Consider the following 13270-nt stretch of genomic DNA (forward strand, 5'->3'; position numbering starts at 1 on the left):
TCTTATAGCCATAAGTATGCCTTAGTTTTCACATCATAGAGCAACTCTTGAATGGAGAGTTTGCTTCAAACAGTGGATTTCTCCACTGGGATTATCAGTAGGATGGCAGTTCTAACTGGAGGTTAGCAGCATTGTCAGTGATCCATGTTAGGACTGTATTAAGGAGCTACAGCATTTCACATTGGCCATGAGTCATTTATCAGGTGATAACTACTAGCAGTTGCAGACCTGGGCCAAATTCAAATGAATAACCTAGATGTGAAATGCCATGTATTGTGTTCAGTGAGCCATTCTGTTGCCTGAAACCATGGACTTAGTGATCCAGGACTAAATTAAATAGAAACAGTCCAATGAATGTCCAATTTTACTCAGTCATCCAAATATATTATGATATTATAGCACTATGGAGAGATATACTGTGGTTGAGATAATTGTGACTGTTAATTTTCAGCCTTGTGGCTAAAGGATATTCCTCTGGAAACTATTACAAAGATGTAGGAAAGCATTATTTGAAAGACAATTACTTTTATTTAATTCTAGGCTGAAAAGCAGAGGAATTTATGATGTTTGTAACTGGTGTTATTTCTATAAAATGTGTTTATTTCCATAAACAGGCACAAAATACTTTCACATAGCGGTGTCAAAGAATTATTACAAATTTAGCTTCGTTCTTCTTTTTAGACAAAACATAACAGCATAGTAGTGTGATGAAGATCTGGGTGGCTTTCTGGTCACATTTATTTTTTCTTCTTAAATGTCTGATGACACACCTGGTCTTCACATGTCAGTTCCTACAGTATTAAAATAACTAGTAAGTACACAGTGGTACAAGTTGTATTTTGCATACACAGAAGATCCCACCAGAAATTACTACAACTGACCCACTGCATTAAAAAGGGATGTTTATGAGAAAGGGAACAAAAAGAATAGCGTATTATATGTAACCAAACAGCAGGCACACACCACATGTTGCAGTAATTAGATTTTGGCATTTGAATTGAGCTCTAAGAAGAATAAACATGAAAAATGCAAAAAAGTTGCTCTTTAATGCAAGGTTTTTTCATGCTCTGTTATTAAAACAATATACTCTAATAGTTTATAATTCATGTTACCTCATAATTAATGAGAAGCAATGAAACAAGGAAATAATAATAATAAAAAAGGAGGATGCTCTAAAAAGATGACATTTGCTTCAGAGATACACCCAGCCATTTTTCAGAGGCCAGAACAATACACCATTTTCACCCAGTGTTGCAGCTAACCTCTTAAAGGTCAGGATACCTGCACATTGCAATACAGTCAGTTTGGTTAAGTCTTCTGATTAACTGGCGTTCCTGTGCCAAATAAGAAATTGAAGTGAGCTGAAGCTGCCTTTTTGGCCAGCAATTGGCCAAACCCACAATAGAGTTTCTGGAGACTGTTCTAAGAAACTGCCTGTTCTCTTTGTTTCTACCAGTCTTAGCCTCAATCCTGGTATGAGCATGCAGAAACTTTGTTAGGTCAGTTTTTGAATATGTGTTAAAATAGATTTGTAATTTACTGGACAATTGGCTTTTAGTTAAGTGGCAGATAGTGTTTTTTAATTCATCACTGACCTTTCAAGCATACAGACTTGAGGCAATGTGGTTGGCTATACTAACTATCTGTAGGGTAAACTTGTGAAGGAGTAGTTATCTAGATGCAAACCATGAGATAGAACAATGAGCTCTCCTCCATAATCTTTCTGTAGCCACCTATTGCACCATCCAACATGATCACACCCATTTCTTGATCACCCTCCCAAGGAACTCTGGAATTATTATCATTATGTATCTATTATTTTGAAATCTTTCTGGACTTCACTGATTGCTTGTTTCCTGTACAGGCTCTGCTGGCCTTTCTTGGACTCACCTAATTTATCTTTAGGCTCCAGCTTTGGGCTCAGATGTATGAATGTTTTGACTATTTTATTGTACTAGCACAAAGTAATTGCAGTGTAGGTTGTTTGCAGGATCCTCTTGAGTATCCAGAGATTTCTGATCTGTATTGCAGCATAGGATGCTAAAATTTTACAGTGCTTCTTTGAGAACAATAAATAGTATTTTTCTTGCAGTCTGTCCCATACTACCTTCTTTTTTCTACCAGTGATTATATAAGAATGAGATATTGTTAGAGGTGGAATGTAACAAGAAGGGTTAATAGCTGGAGGGCAGTGGACCACAGCAAAAAAAAACACTGCAGGGTTATGACTTAATTGGGAACAGGTGAAAAGAAATTGAGCATTCCTGAATTGTAGCAGAGGGGGGGATTTCCTTAGAGTTCAGAGATCAGAGCTGTCTAAATAAAGACCATTCTAACTAGAGCAAGTAACAAACCCTTTGAAATGGAAGACCGTACTCTGTTACAGCCTCCGCTCTGTGTTCTATATCTGTCTAGCAGCCCTTACCAGATGCAGTATGTCTCCTTCAATCCAGTGCTTCCAGCCCCTGTTTTTCTTTTCACCATTCTGAACACATACCAGTTTGTCACCATCCCAGGTCACTAGAGTCTGCATGAATCAGATAATTAACTCAGATATGTTAATAAGAATTTTATGAATACATGAAAATAAGCTCAATCAAACAATGAAAAGACACAATTACAGTTGCTTCCTATCATTCCTCATCTTCCTCCTAAAACCCCCCAAATCATCCATTCAACCCAAACCCAAATGCATTCAGGATAACAACAGCATTTTGATGTGAAGCTTTTATGATCGTTTATTGTAATTTCCATGTATTTCTTCACATACATGAATATAAAGTGTTCATACCAACTAGTGAATTGCTGAGTGAATTAAAAGACACTTGGCCAATGTATGCAAACTGTATTTTTCTCTTCTTGATGTTTTAAGCCACTAATAAAAAGATTGTAAAGTTTCATGAGTGAAGACCTGGGGGCTTTTACCAACTATTGCAGTGCCAACACCTTCTCTAACTCTGCATAAAATAGCAAGAGGAAGTGTATGTTAATATCATATCACACAATAAAGTTATTTAACTATTTTCATACACTTTCACAAAAGACCTTTAAAGAGATATGATCATAAGCTGGACAACATGCTGTAGCTGATTGTGCTTGAGCAAAGGGCTGGACTAGATGATCTCAAGAGGTCCCTTCCATCCTCAACCATTTCATGATTTGATGTGATTCAGTCTATCACTAATAAACAGCGTGTTGGGTATGCTGATTCTTGTCCGGGAGCAGCATGACCATATCTGTAAGCAAATGTTCTCTTTACAGGCTAAATTCTTTACTCAGATATGCTTGAGTACATTCAAAGCAACTTTGTTTTAATTGTTCTGGATTTGAACCATTGTACTTTAGGGAGACATTTAACCATGTATCATAGGCAAATCCTCATCAGAGACCAGTTACAGTCAGTGGAAGTTCAGTTATTAAAAAGCTCCAAGACTATTGGGAGCTTAATTCATTTTCTAGTTCAGCACTGGATGATTTATTTCTCTTATGACGGAGCTTTCTATTAATAATGAGACAAAACTCATTCCATTTCAGTTAACCTCTTCCTTATTTACAGAATTTTTAAGCTACATGCTCTTTAAATTATCCATGCCCTCTTTACATTTAAATGTTGCCTAACAGTTTTGATGCCTTCATCTAACTTCAATGTATTTGAGGCACTGTTTTGTTAATAAAATGACTGGAAAATTCTTTTAGAGCAGTCCAGAGGATAATGGCACAACATGGTTCCTTTTTCCTTCTCCTCGTTAGAAACAATATCATTTGTTAATAATATTAGGCAAAAATGATTAAATCGGGTAGGGTTATAATTGTACAAGCTATGTTTCCTTCCTTCCTTCCTTCCTTCCAAATAATTGATAATGAAGAGGAGAGTCTGCAAATGCACAGAAAGGCAATGGCTTTGATAGTTGTAAAGAGCACTAGAGGAGCATTAGTCCATGGATTTAAGGAGTGATGCAACTAATGAGTCCTTAGATCCTTAGTAATGCCTTCAACTGATCTAAAGAGATGTGGGAGCAATGTTTTAAAGGAATAAAATCTATCATAGGAATATGTCCCACTCAGTGCTCACTGGAGAAAGTGATAGGAAGAAAATTTAGGGACGGGGATATTCAGAATGCTGGGAAAAAAATGAGTCTTGTTATTTGATGGCATGCAGTGCTATGAATGATAAATAATTTGGAAGAAGTCACAGGAATTACACTGCACAAAGTTAGTTTGTGAATGAAAAGTGATCCATAGTGAATAAACAATGTCTTCTGTTAAATTTGTGCCACTCCAGTGAAGGATGATGTAAGTTCAAATGTAAACATGTCCTTTATGCTGCCAATTTCCTGTGTCAATTGCCAAAACAAAACGGGTTTTGTTGACAGTGAGCTTTGATCTCAGCTTCTCAGAGTTTGGCAACAAGTTCTGAAACCTTGTTTATTGAGAAGATACTGATGGGAAAGACAGCATGTGTCTGGAGAAGAGCAAGAGAGCTGACAGTTGATATGGCTAGATTCTGTGAATGATGACAAAGGCAGGTGATACAAGATGAGCAAGACTCTGAAGGGGACAGTCAATGGAAATTTAAGATCTACTAGCCTTTCTACCTTTGAAAATCTTGCTTAAGCATGTTAGGGGTGAGAACAGTGAAACAGAAGCAGTATTGATACAGAAGCTTGAAGCTGAATTCAGTAAGTAAATTCAATTAGCACTAGTACGTATTGTTTTCCTCACTGACTTCTCTGATACAGCCTTGTTTGAGTGCCTCACAGGAAGACTTTGTTGACTCTGTTGTAGGAGGCAGGGCATGGGCTAACACACAATATGGTCTTTTCATTCAAACATTATTTGTACATGTATCTCACTGAAAGGTGTCTGAACATATGTCCAGTTTTCTGGAGGAATTTTGAACTCGGGTTACTTCTATAATCCTTAAGTTATCAAAGCATGTACTTCTGGGCCTCCTTGCCTGTCTACCACTGCCAGTAGGCTGCCACCTAGATCAGTGGTAGCTTTGGCTCACATTTTTTTCTTGTCCCTTCCCAAACCTCCCTTAAGGTTAATAGCTGAGTGAAGGTTTATTTTTAAGTGTCCAGCTGTTAAAATGTCCAACCGAGGCTGAGGCAGGTTCAGTGGACACCTAGTGAACCTAGCCATTCAGAACTAGAGAATTTATGTTGACACAGGGAAAGTCCTAAATTCAAAGGGATGATTTTGCAGTTTCATTAAGGAAGATACACAAGTGAAAATATGGTTTTGCCACTTTCTAAATACATAAAGGTGTATCATAGAAAAGCTGGGAAAATCCCCTAGTAGAAAACCATGTAATTAATGAATGTCCTCACATATCTGAGTAACCATCCTGATTTGCTTTTATAATAAATGCTTGTAGCAGGAAAGAAAACTGTCTTGAGATGCAAATTATTTCTACTTTATAAAAATCCTCTGGTATCTGCAAAATATTGGGTTGTTTTTTTCATGTATTCAACTAATTTTTGGAACTGCTCAGTCCTGTGCTGACTGTAGTATAAACAGATACCAGGTATCAGTTTTTTACCTTTACCACTCGGTTATCCAGTCCTGTGGTATGTTCTTCAAACTCGACTCCTACAGTGAAATTCAGTTCATAGTTTCTGAAAGTACTGAGTGTTTTTGTTTTAAAATTATCTCCATCTTGAATAATCTCCTTTGTTTGTTTCAAGTGTTTTGCAATCTTACGAGTTGCAAAATCAATACCTGCCAAAAAACCAAAGAGAGCATCACAATGAAAATTCCAATATTTTTTACCAAAAATAAAAAACCCACAGCACTTATATTTACATATAACAAAAAAATACATTCTGTGTGCAACGTAGCTCCACAAGTGATGCTTTTACCTGTAACATTTTGCAAAGAAAAAGATAATTTCAAATAAAAATAATGTTGTGTTTGCAAGTAGACTTTCAGTTTGGGGATCTTCCAGTAATTATAAATTTATTTGTTAACAGGATATCTGTGGGAATGTTGTGAGCAGAGTTACAACATACAACCAGTTGTGAATAGACGCTGGTGTGTTAAATCACCCAAATTTTCATTCTTTGTAGAGAATGTGAAATAACAGGGGTTATTAATACTGACATTGACTTTTTGGCCTCACTCACACAGGAAGCTGTGGGATGCCAGCAGTGTTATTATCTTATGCCTGGAAGCCATTCCCTTTGCTGAGCATGCAGTGTAAATCATGTAGCTCTTAGACATGAGGGTACTGGTATGTGTCCTGCAAGATTACAAATGTTGGCCACCCCAAAAGCAGGATCTCAGAATAATATTTCTTTTCAGAAAATAAGCACATTAGGATGAGTATGTAGTAAGGGGATTTTGGCATCTTACTTTTATAATGAACCTATAATCCGTGGAAGTATACTAGGGGTTAATTAATTAATTAAAAAAATTAAAATTATACTAATGAATAAAAAAGAAACAAATAAAAGCCTGACATCCATTACTGTTAGACAGAAGAAACAGAAGGAAAAAGTACTTTAAATGTTAAAGGAGACAAATTCAAAGTCGAAAGTCAAAAAAAGTATCAAAAGTACAGCACTTGACAGTTCCTGTTTAATATTCTGTCAACATTTTATGGAGTACTGATCTCCTTAACATCCTTATTTTGTTCATGATGAAGACTAACATTGTAATGTAAACAACCGCTTGCAACTGAATGCATTGAAAGTTACCAAAAGGAGAATATATATTACCATGATGACAGTTTGCCCCAGACAATCCACCTAATGCCAGCTGCACTACCATCTGCAATAAATATTTCTGACCAGCTGGCAGTGAATCTTATTATGGTGCTATATGCAAATGAAATAATCTCACATGCTTCTGCAAGAGAGTGAAAAATGGGTTTGGTTTGTTAGCCATCCTTTAGTGGTTTTGCATGTGAGTTAATCATTGTCAGCTCAGCAATGCCACACACTAATGGAGCCCTTTTTCTTTTGGTAGTTTCATTATACTACTCGTGAAGTACTAATCGAATTGAGTAAGAGGATTGGCTTGAAAAAAATTGCGACTTTTTAACATGAGGAATAATATTCTTGGTCAGTATTTATATTCAAGACTTCTTGGGTATATTTTATCTGCTATGGTGGATTAAAAGTAACTCTGGGTCTGATTTATAGCCAGGTAGTATAAAATTTAGTTCCCTCTGAGGAAAAAAAATGTCTAGACTTCTAAAGAAATGCTATTTCTGACTAATATATTAGTCTTGTAGCTCCTGGAGAAAAATTGGGGGACGTTTTATTAAAGCATGGTTTTCATAACTGCATTTTGAACAATACAAGCACTAAAAATGATGTATTGCTCTATTATAGTAGATTAAAATACTTTGTAACATGTTTATGATAAAATCAAAGTTTCTGGCTAAAAGGGCAAAACTATCCTTTAATTTAAGTATAGAAATGTGTATGCATTAGTTAAAAGGATAGATGAATTTTAAAATTCAAAACCTCAGTGTGCTTTGAACCTGAGCACTTTAATTCTTAAATCACATATAAAATTGTGAGAAACAGAAGAGTATCTTTTCACCCTTTCCACGTAGTTTCTTTCCATTCTGAGAATCACCTATAGCTAGATGCATCTTTGCATTGTTTTTGGTGTGTTTTTTCTTTTTCTAATTCATTGGCAATTTTTAATTAATATAACTTATAGTATATATGTGCATATATACATAAAAAATCATTATGTACTCATGAAAGGCCAGATCCAGACAGCTGGTGCAAACAGCTCCTTCATCCCAACCTGTTGCTGGCATTCTTATTGGGAAAGTAGATTGAAAATTTTGTCACAAAATTCAGTGAACACCTCTCTAATACAGTCTGCCCAGGGTAGGCAATGAGTCAAAGTATTTCCCAGGAAAAATACATCTGTATTGCATTCCTTACTCTAACACATTCTTCCTCTTGCTTTGTTTCAGGGTATTGAGTGGGTCAAGTTCCTTTGTTCTCATGAACTGTTACTCTCTTTTTCTAAGCAAGCTTCCCAGTATTGGATGACTGTAGTCCAGACCCCATTGTAGGCTGAATCCATCCATTTTTCTCCCAGTTTCCACTGGGATATATAAGATCAGAAAGGCATCAAAAATGCACTTGATTTAATAATAACAAAGTCATAATTAATCCACTGACTGAAACGGTTCTAAAGATTGCCACTAAGATGCAATGGGGAAGTGCTATAGACCAGTTCATGGTAGCATAAGCTGGTACAAAAAGAAATATCAAATTGGAAAATGAATTACTGATTGTAAAAGGATCAGGATACAAGAATGATAATAATTAAAGTTTAGTTTAAAGCTGATATAATATTTATATTATGACAGTTAGATATTAAATTCTTTTTGAATTTGAGTGAACATCACAGTTTAAATACTACAGTGGGTAAATTAAAATTGAAACAAATACATGTTATTAGCAGCAGACATCCTTTTCTATGACATTTTTCCTGAATTTTATGGTAAATGCAAGTGAAATGTTACAGCTCAACTGAAATAAACAATATAAGAATCTCATCCAATGATACCCTAGAAGGGAAGAAAAAACCAACAATGACATGGCCACTACAACCAAATGAAAAAATATCACCGTAATTACAAATCCTTTTGGAAAGGAAATATGTACACCACAAGTGTTTAATTTGCATCCTAAAAAATAAGGAAGGAATAAACCTGAAAAGTAAAGAGATTTTTATCAAGATAGTTATTAAAAATAGGATTATCGAATATGATTAAATCTATCATTATAAAGCAAGGTAGAACTCGAGTAGGCTGACCATCATGACTGGTGTTAGAATAACACCCTGCAAAAGAAGGTCAGGTCTTGGAGCAAGGAGCTGAGACAGGACTGATGCAGAGCCAAAGCAGAGAAAACTAGGCTAGAGGCAAGAGTTTAGGTAAGACCAGAAGCTGAGGCAGGCAGTGAAAGAAGCCTAAGGTAGATGAAGACAGTCTGAACTAGTCAATTTGTGACAACCAGGATTTGACTTAAGTATCATCCAGACCATCAGACCCCATGGCTCCCTTGCATTTGGCATATTTAATGCTGAAATCACATTTCAGTTGCATATAAACTATTAATTATTGGCATAATTGCCAAACCAAAGCACTCAAATCACTTCAGTTAGTGTGTATCTTTCTCCTAAAATTCATTATATTGTCTTAACCATTATTATTTTTTAAAATATTTTTTTGTACCTTGCAGGTGTATGTGTATAGTATTTACAGACTTCCCTAAAGTTACTGAGCTTTTCTTTTTAAATGCAAAGGCTAAAAACTACAAATAGTGAAACTTGCCTTTCTCTCTTAAAAGAGTTGCAGCTTTGAGGAAATTATAACTATTTTCCATTGTTGTTGAATAATGATAAGAGTTTATTTTTATGTGTTTATGGGTATTTCTTCTCTTTTGATCTGAACAGATAAATAAATTAGCATTAAGATTCCTTGATGAGAGTAAAACTAGTAGAAAATCATTAAGAGCATCAAATTTTTCATCTCAGTTAAGGATTTTGTGTTAGTTATCCTTAAACCAGTCACTAGTGTAGACATTGAGAATTACCTGAAAATTGTTAGATTTCATTACTTGATTACCTTCCTTGTGTTAGACTTTTCTTCCTAACAAACACATTTTCTTAGCTTGTGAAAGATGGATATACAGTGTATGCATTGATTTTGAACCACTGCATAATTTTTATAACTACATCCTTACAAGTAAATGTTTCGGAATCTGAGCAATCAAGTTCTTTAGATGTCCATTAACTTGTCTCAACACCTTTTGAAGAAAGCACAAGAAGCCACAAGTCTGATCTTGTCTTCTGATGAAAAGTGCAAGGTACTTTGACCTGAAAAAAGTCTTGTTTATTAGCATCGCTCTTACGGTGGTGTCAGCTACTGTATAAAGGCAGAGAAGTAAGAAGAACAAATACGGAACAGAAGATAGAAATCAATGACCACCAGATAGAAAGCAATGAAGCATCTGGGGATGAGAAGTGCATAGACCCAGTCAGGCCCCTGAGGGCTATCAATTGTAAGCATAAAAATAAAATACACGTTTGATGTTTGCCACATGCTAATTTATGATTCAGAGCCAGACAGACTCCTCCAATCTAAGTTAAATTAACCAACTCTAATGACTGCTTTTCTTCTCTAAGTTTTATAGACATCACATGTGGTAAGGAAATAACTGTCCTTTATGCCCTTCGTCTGTGATATAGTACAGCTAGGAGAAGATTCTCGATTCTAAAGATTACACTTCTCATGCATGTATAAACTGAACTCCACTCCTTTTTTTTTTTTTTTTTTTGTGGTTTTTGGAATGCAGCTACATTACCGCAGTGGTGGAAAGGTGATAACTATTCCTTCAATGCCAATCCAGAGTGTACTGAAGACGTTATTGAGAAATGTTGATGTCTTCTATTATTTCTTCTTTTCAGCAAATTAAAGATCTACATCTCTGCTAACCTAAGTAGAGGAAAGATTTCCTGCACACTATTTGCATAATCATAATGACCTGGAGCAAAAAATTTATGCCTTTCATAAGAACAAAAATGCTTGAAAGACAATTTATATTGAAAATAATATCTGCAGCAAAAGAAGACATTTCTCTCACAAAATTATCTCCAGTCATTACAAAAATTGAGTATGTCAGTGGGGGAAAAAGTAGATCTACAAAAAACATAAACTTGATCTTGATATGAACAGACAAGGATATTGCTTGCATTATCAGTTTACAGTTGTTAACAGTGTTGTAGTATTCTAGCATCTACAAAGAGTATGCTTAATATCCTATACAATGGATGCACCAACTGTAGCTATCGGGCTTCTAAAGATATAGAGAGGCTAACAAACAAGTAAATGAAAGTTGCCTAAAGAGCAGAACATCTCTTTTTGCATGTACACTTATTTTGTTGTCATGAATGATGGTTGTAGACAAATGAAATTAAGCTTAGTCAACCATGTAAACATATGTTTAAGAAATCCTGTGACCTACTTGCTATATAAGGATGCATCCCACAAAAATTGTCAGAAATACCTGCCCATTTATTTTTATATGCATTTAAAGGCTTTTATTGCCTTTACCATGCAACTCTGGTATGTATAATTTGTACTAGTTCAGAGCACTAATTATGTACTAAACACTATTGTTGCTTTAGTGATATATAATATCTTACTCCTCTTTAACAGAGCCAACCAGATTGTGCCTTGACTGTTACAGTAAGTATATACCAGGAATAAAATAGAACTTCTGTGTCTGAAAGCTTTTTTTTTTCTTTCCTTTCAGTCTGTATATGTTTTCCCATTTATCTGAATAAAAAATAATATCTTTGGCTACAAGTAGTCTCTTGCTTATATACTTAGATCATTGTAATTAGAACTATATTGCAATTACTTGATTTTTAATGTGATTGGCAGAAACCCTTATGCCACAATGCACATTATACAATTAGTGTCATTACTTTTTAGAAGGATTTTAAACTGAAACACTTTATCTTTATCTCTATATAGTTAATATTTTTTAATTTACCTAAAGCGACCATGTAGTTTTCAAAGTTTTCATTGGCTTCCATTTCCCACGTCCCATTGTAATCAGCAGGCATGGTGGCAGGAGCTTAAAACCAACTTCAGATCAAAAGGTGAAGCTGGAAACAGGATCTGCTAAGAAAATGTTTTATAAACCTTTTCATATCTTTTTTAATAAGGTTTACGGTTTTCTAGATAATATAGTTTAAGGTTCAGAGTGATAACCCTAGAAAACTTCTCCTTCATTAACAAAGTTCAGTTGAACTGCTGGCAGACAAGGAAGACTTTCTGAAATATGTAGCAATACAGGATATGATTTTACAGTGACCTTTGTAATGAACTACTAGCTATTACAGGATAATTTTGAAATACATTGAACACAGAGTTAACTTGTACAATCCAGTTAAAGTTTCCAAGGTGAATTCTCTTTTTCAGTTCCTTTCTATGTGTCACATTTTCCAATGAAGACCCAGTCTTACAGAGCTGACACACCCAGAACTCACATTTAAAATTGGTGGAAGTTTTCAATGTGCAATAAATGCAAGGCAGGGCAGAAAAGGGAATATTTCTGTTGAAAAAAATTTTGTTTTCCTTTGATTTTAAAAATACCTGTATACCAATAGCTGCACTTATACCAACTGCACTTCCATATTTTTGTTTTAATTTAACAGCAAGTTTAGCAAATGTCAAGTAGATCAAAATCAATCATAATTAGTATCAATCCTACCCTAAAAATGATTTTTTAAGTACTCTGAAACATAGCAGTTTGTGTTAGGTAATTTTCATCTAGCAGCATTACATTGCTGTGGAGAAAAGCACAGATTTCAGTTGTGCAAATAAACACTTTCAGAATGCATCTGAATAGAGAATTTGCAGAACTTTGTTGGAATTTAAAGTTAAGGTTTTACATTCTCTGGCTTTAATGAGTCAAGTTAACTTACAGATGGCTCTACAGATAGAATAATTTAAGTGATCAGGAGTCCAAACCACCTTGCTTTTGTTTCTCTTTTCTACTTTTTTTTCTTTTAATGGGAATATTAAAAATACTACTGGAAAATTGTTAAGGTCTAGAACTCCAACTCAGAAATAAGTAAATTGAAGAGTTACTGATCTTATGATGTCTTCTGTATGCTTTTTCTGTGTTGAAGTTTAACGTAAAATTCCACAACTACTGAAAAATTATAGAGGGATTAATAAAGAAAACAGCAAAAGAAGTTGAGAGTTTTTGGGAGCTGAGTTTTTAAAATGCCTTTGCATGTTACTTAAGGAGTTAATTTAAAAGAAGAAAAAGAAGTATCTTAATCTATACTTACAAGAGATATGAAGAGGGTTTTCAATGAGACATCAGACAAAGGCTTAAGGAACTGCAGTGACTGAAATTTGAAGTTAGGCGAATTACTATGTTGAACGCACATAGGAAGATATCTGCATTGTTAAAGGTAGGATATCTTGTTTGTCTGTAGACCAGTTTACCCAGGGAAATCAATAGTCACTGTTTGAAATCTTTTAATAGGCAGAGGGTGTCTTTCTAAAACATGCTTCATTTCAAGCACAATTTATTGGGCTGAACACATCTACTTATGTCTTTGCTTCCACTATTAGAATTTCTAGATGAAACACTATGAATGATGTCATGTTGAAAGTTAAATTTGTGCTTAAAACTTTGTTCCGTGGTGATAGTATGTAATAGTTATGTAATAGGTCTGATTTTACTTATCTTTGCATAGTTACTTT

At 34.9% G+C, this 13270-nt stretch overlaps 1 protein-coding gene across 1 annotated transcript; it reads right to left on the reverse strand.

Annotated features, from left to right (window-relative positions):
* Positions 1 to 432: 432 nt before the first annotated feature.
* On the reverse strand, positions 433 to 11613 carry RBP2 (retinol binding protein 2). The gene is made up of 4 exons (XM_040613550.1): positions 11541 to 11613; positions 5546 to 5724; positions 2426 to 2527; positions 433 to 791 (listed from the first exon to the last, which is right to left on the reverse strand). The coding sequence occupies exons 1-4, from the start codon at positions 11611 to 11613 to the stop codon at positions 738 to 740; spliced, it is 408 nt and encodes a 135-aa protein (XP_040469484.1). The 3' UTR covers positions 433 to 737.
* Positions 11614 to 13270: the final 1657 nt, after the last annotated feature.

This window comes from Falco naumanni, chromosome 13, assembly GCF_017639655.2.
Source record: "Falco naumanni isolate bFalNau1 chromosome 13, bFalNau1.pat, whole genome shotgun sequence".
Taxonomy (NCBI): Eukaryota; Metazoa; Chordata; class Aves; order Falconiformes; family Falconidae; genus Falco; species Falco naumanni.

What these genes read in the sequence shown, in the direction of transcription:
- RBP2 (XM_040613550.1), bottom strand. Translation starts at nt 11,613, where the DNA reads ATGCCTGCTGATTACAATGGGACGTGGGAAATGGAAGCCAATGAAAAC. An exon ending in TGGATAACCGAGTGGTAAAG is followed by an intron (nt 2,528 to 5,545) that starts GTAAAAAACTGA and finishes TGATTCATGCAG; the next exon opens with ACTCTAGTGACCTGGGATGG. An exon ending in AAGGAGACATACTGCATCTG is followed by an intron (nt 792 to 2,425) that starts GTAAGGGCTGCT and finishes TTAATACTGTAG; the next exon opens with GAACTGACATGTGAAGACCA.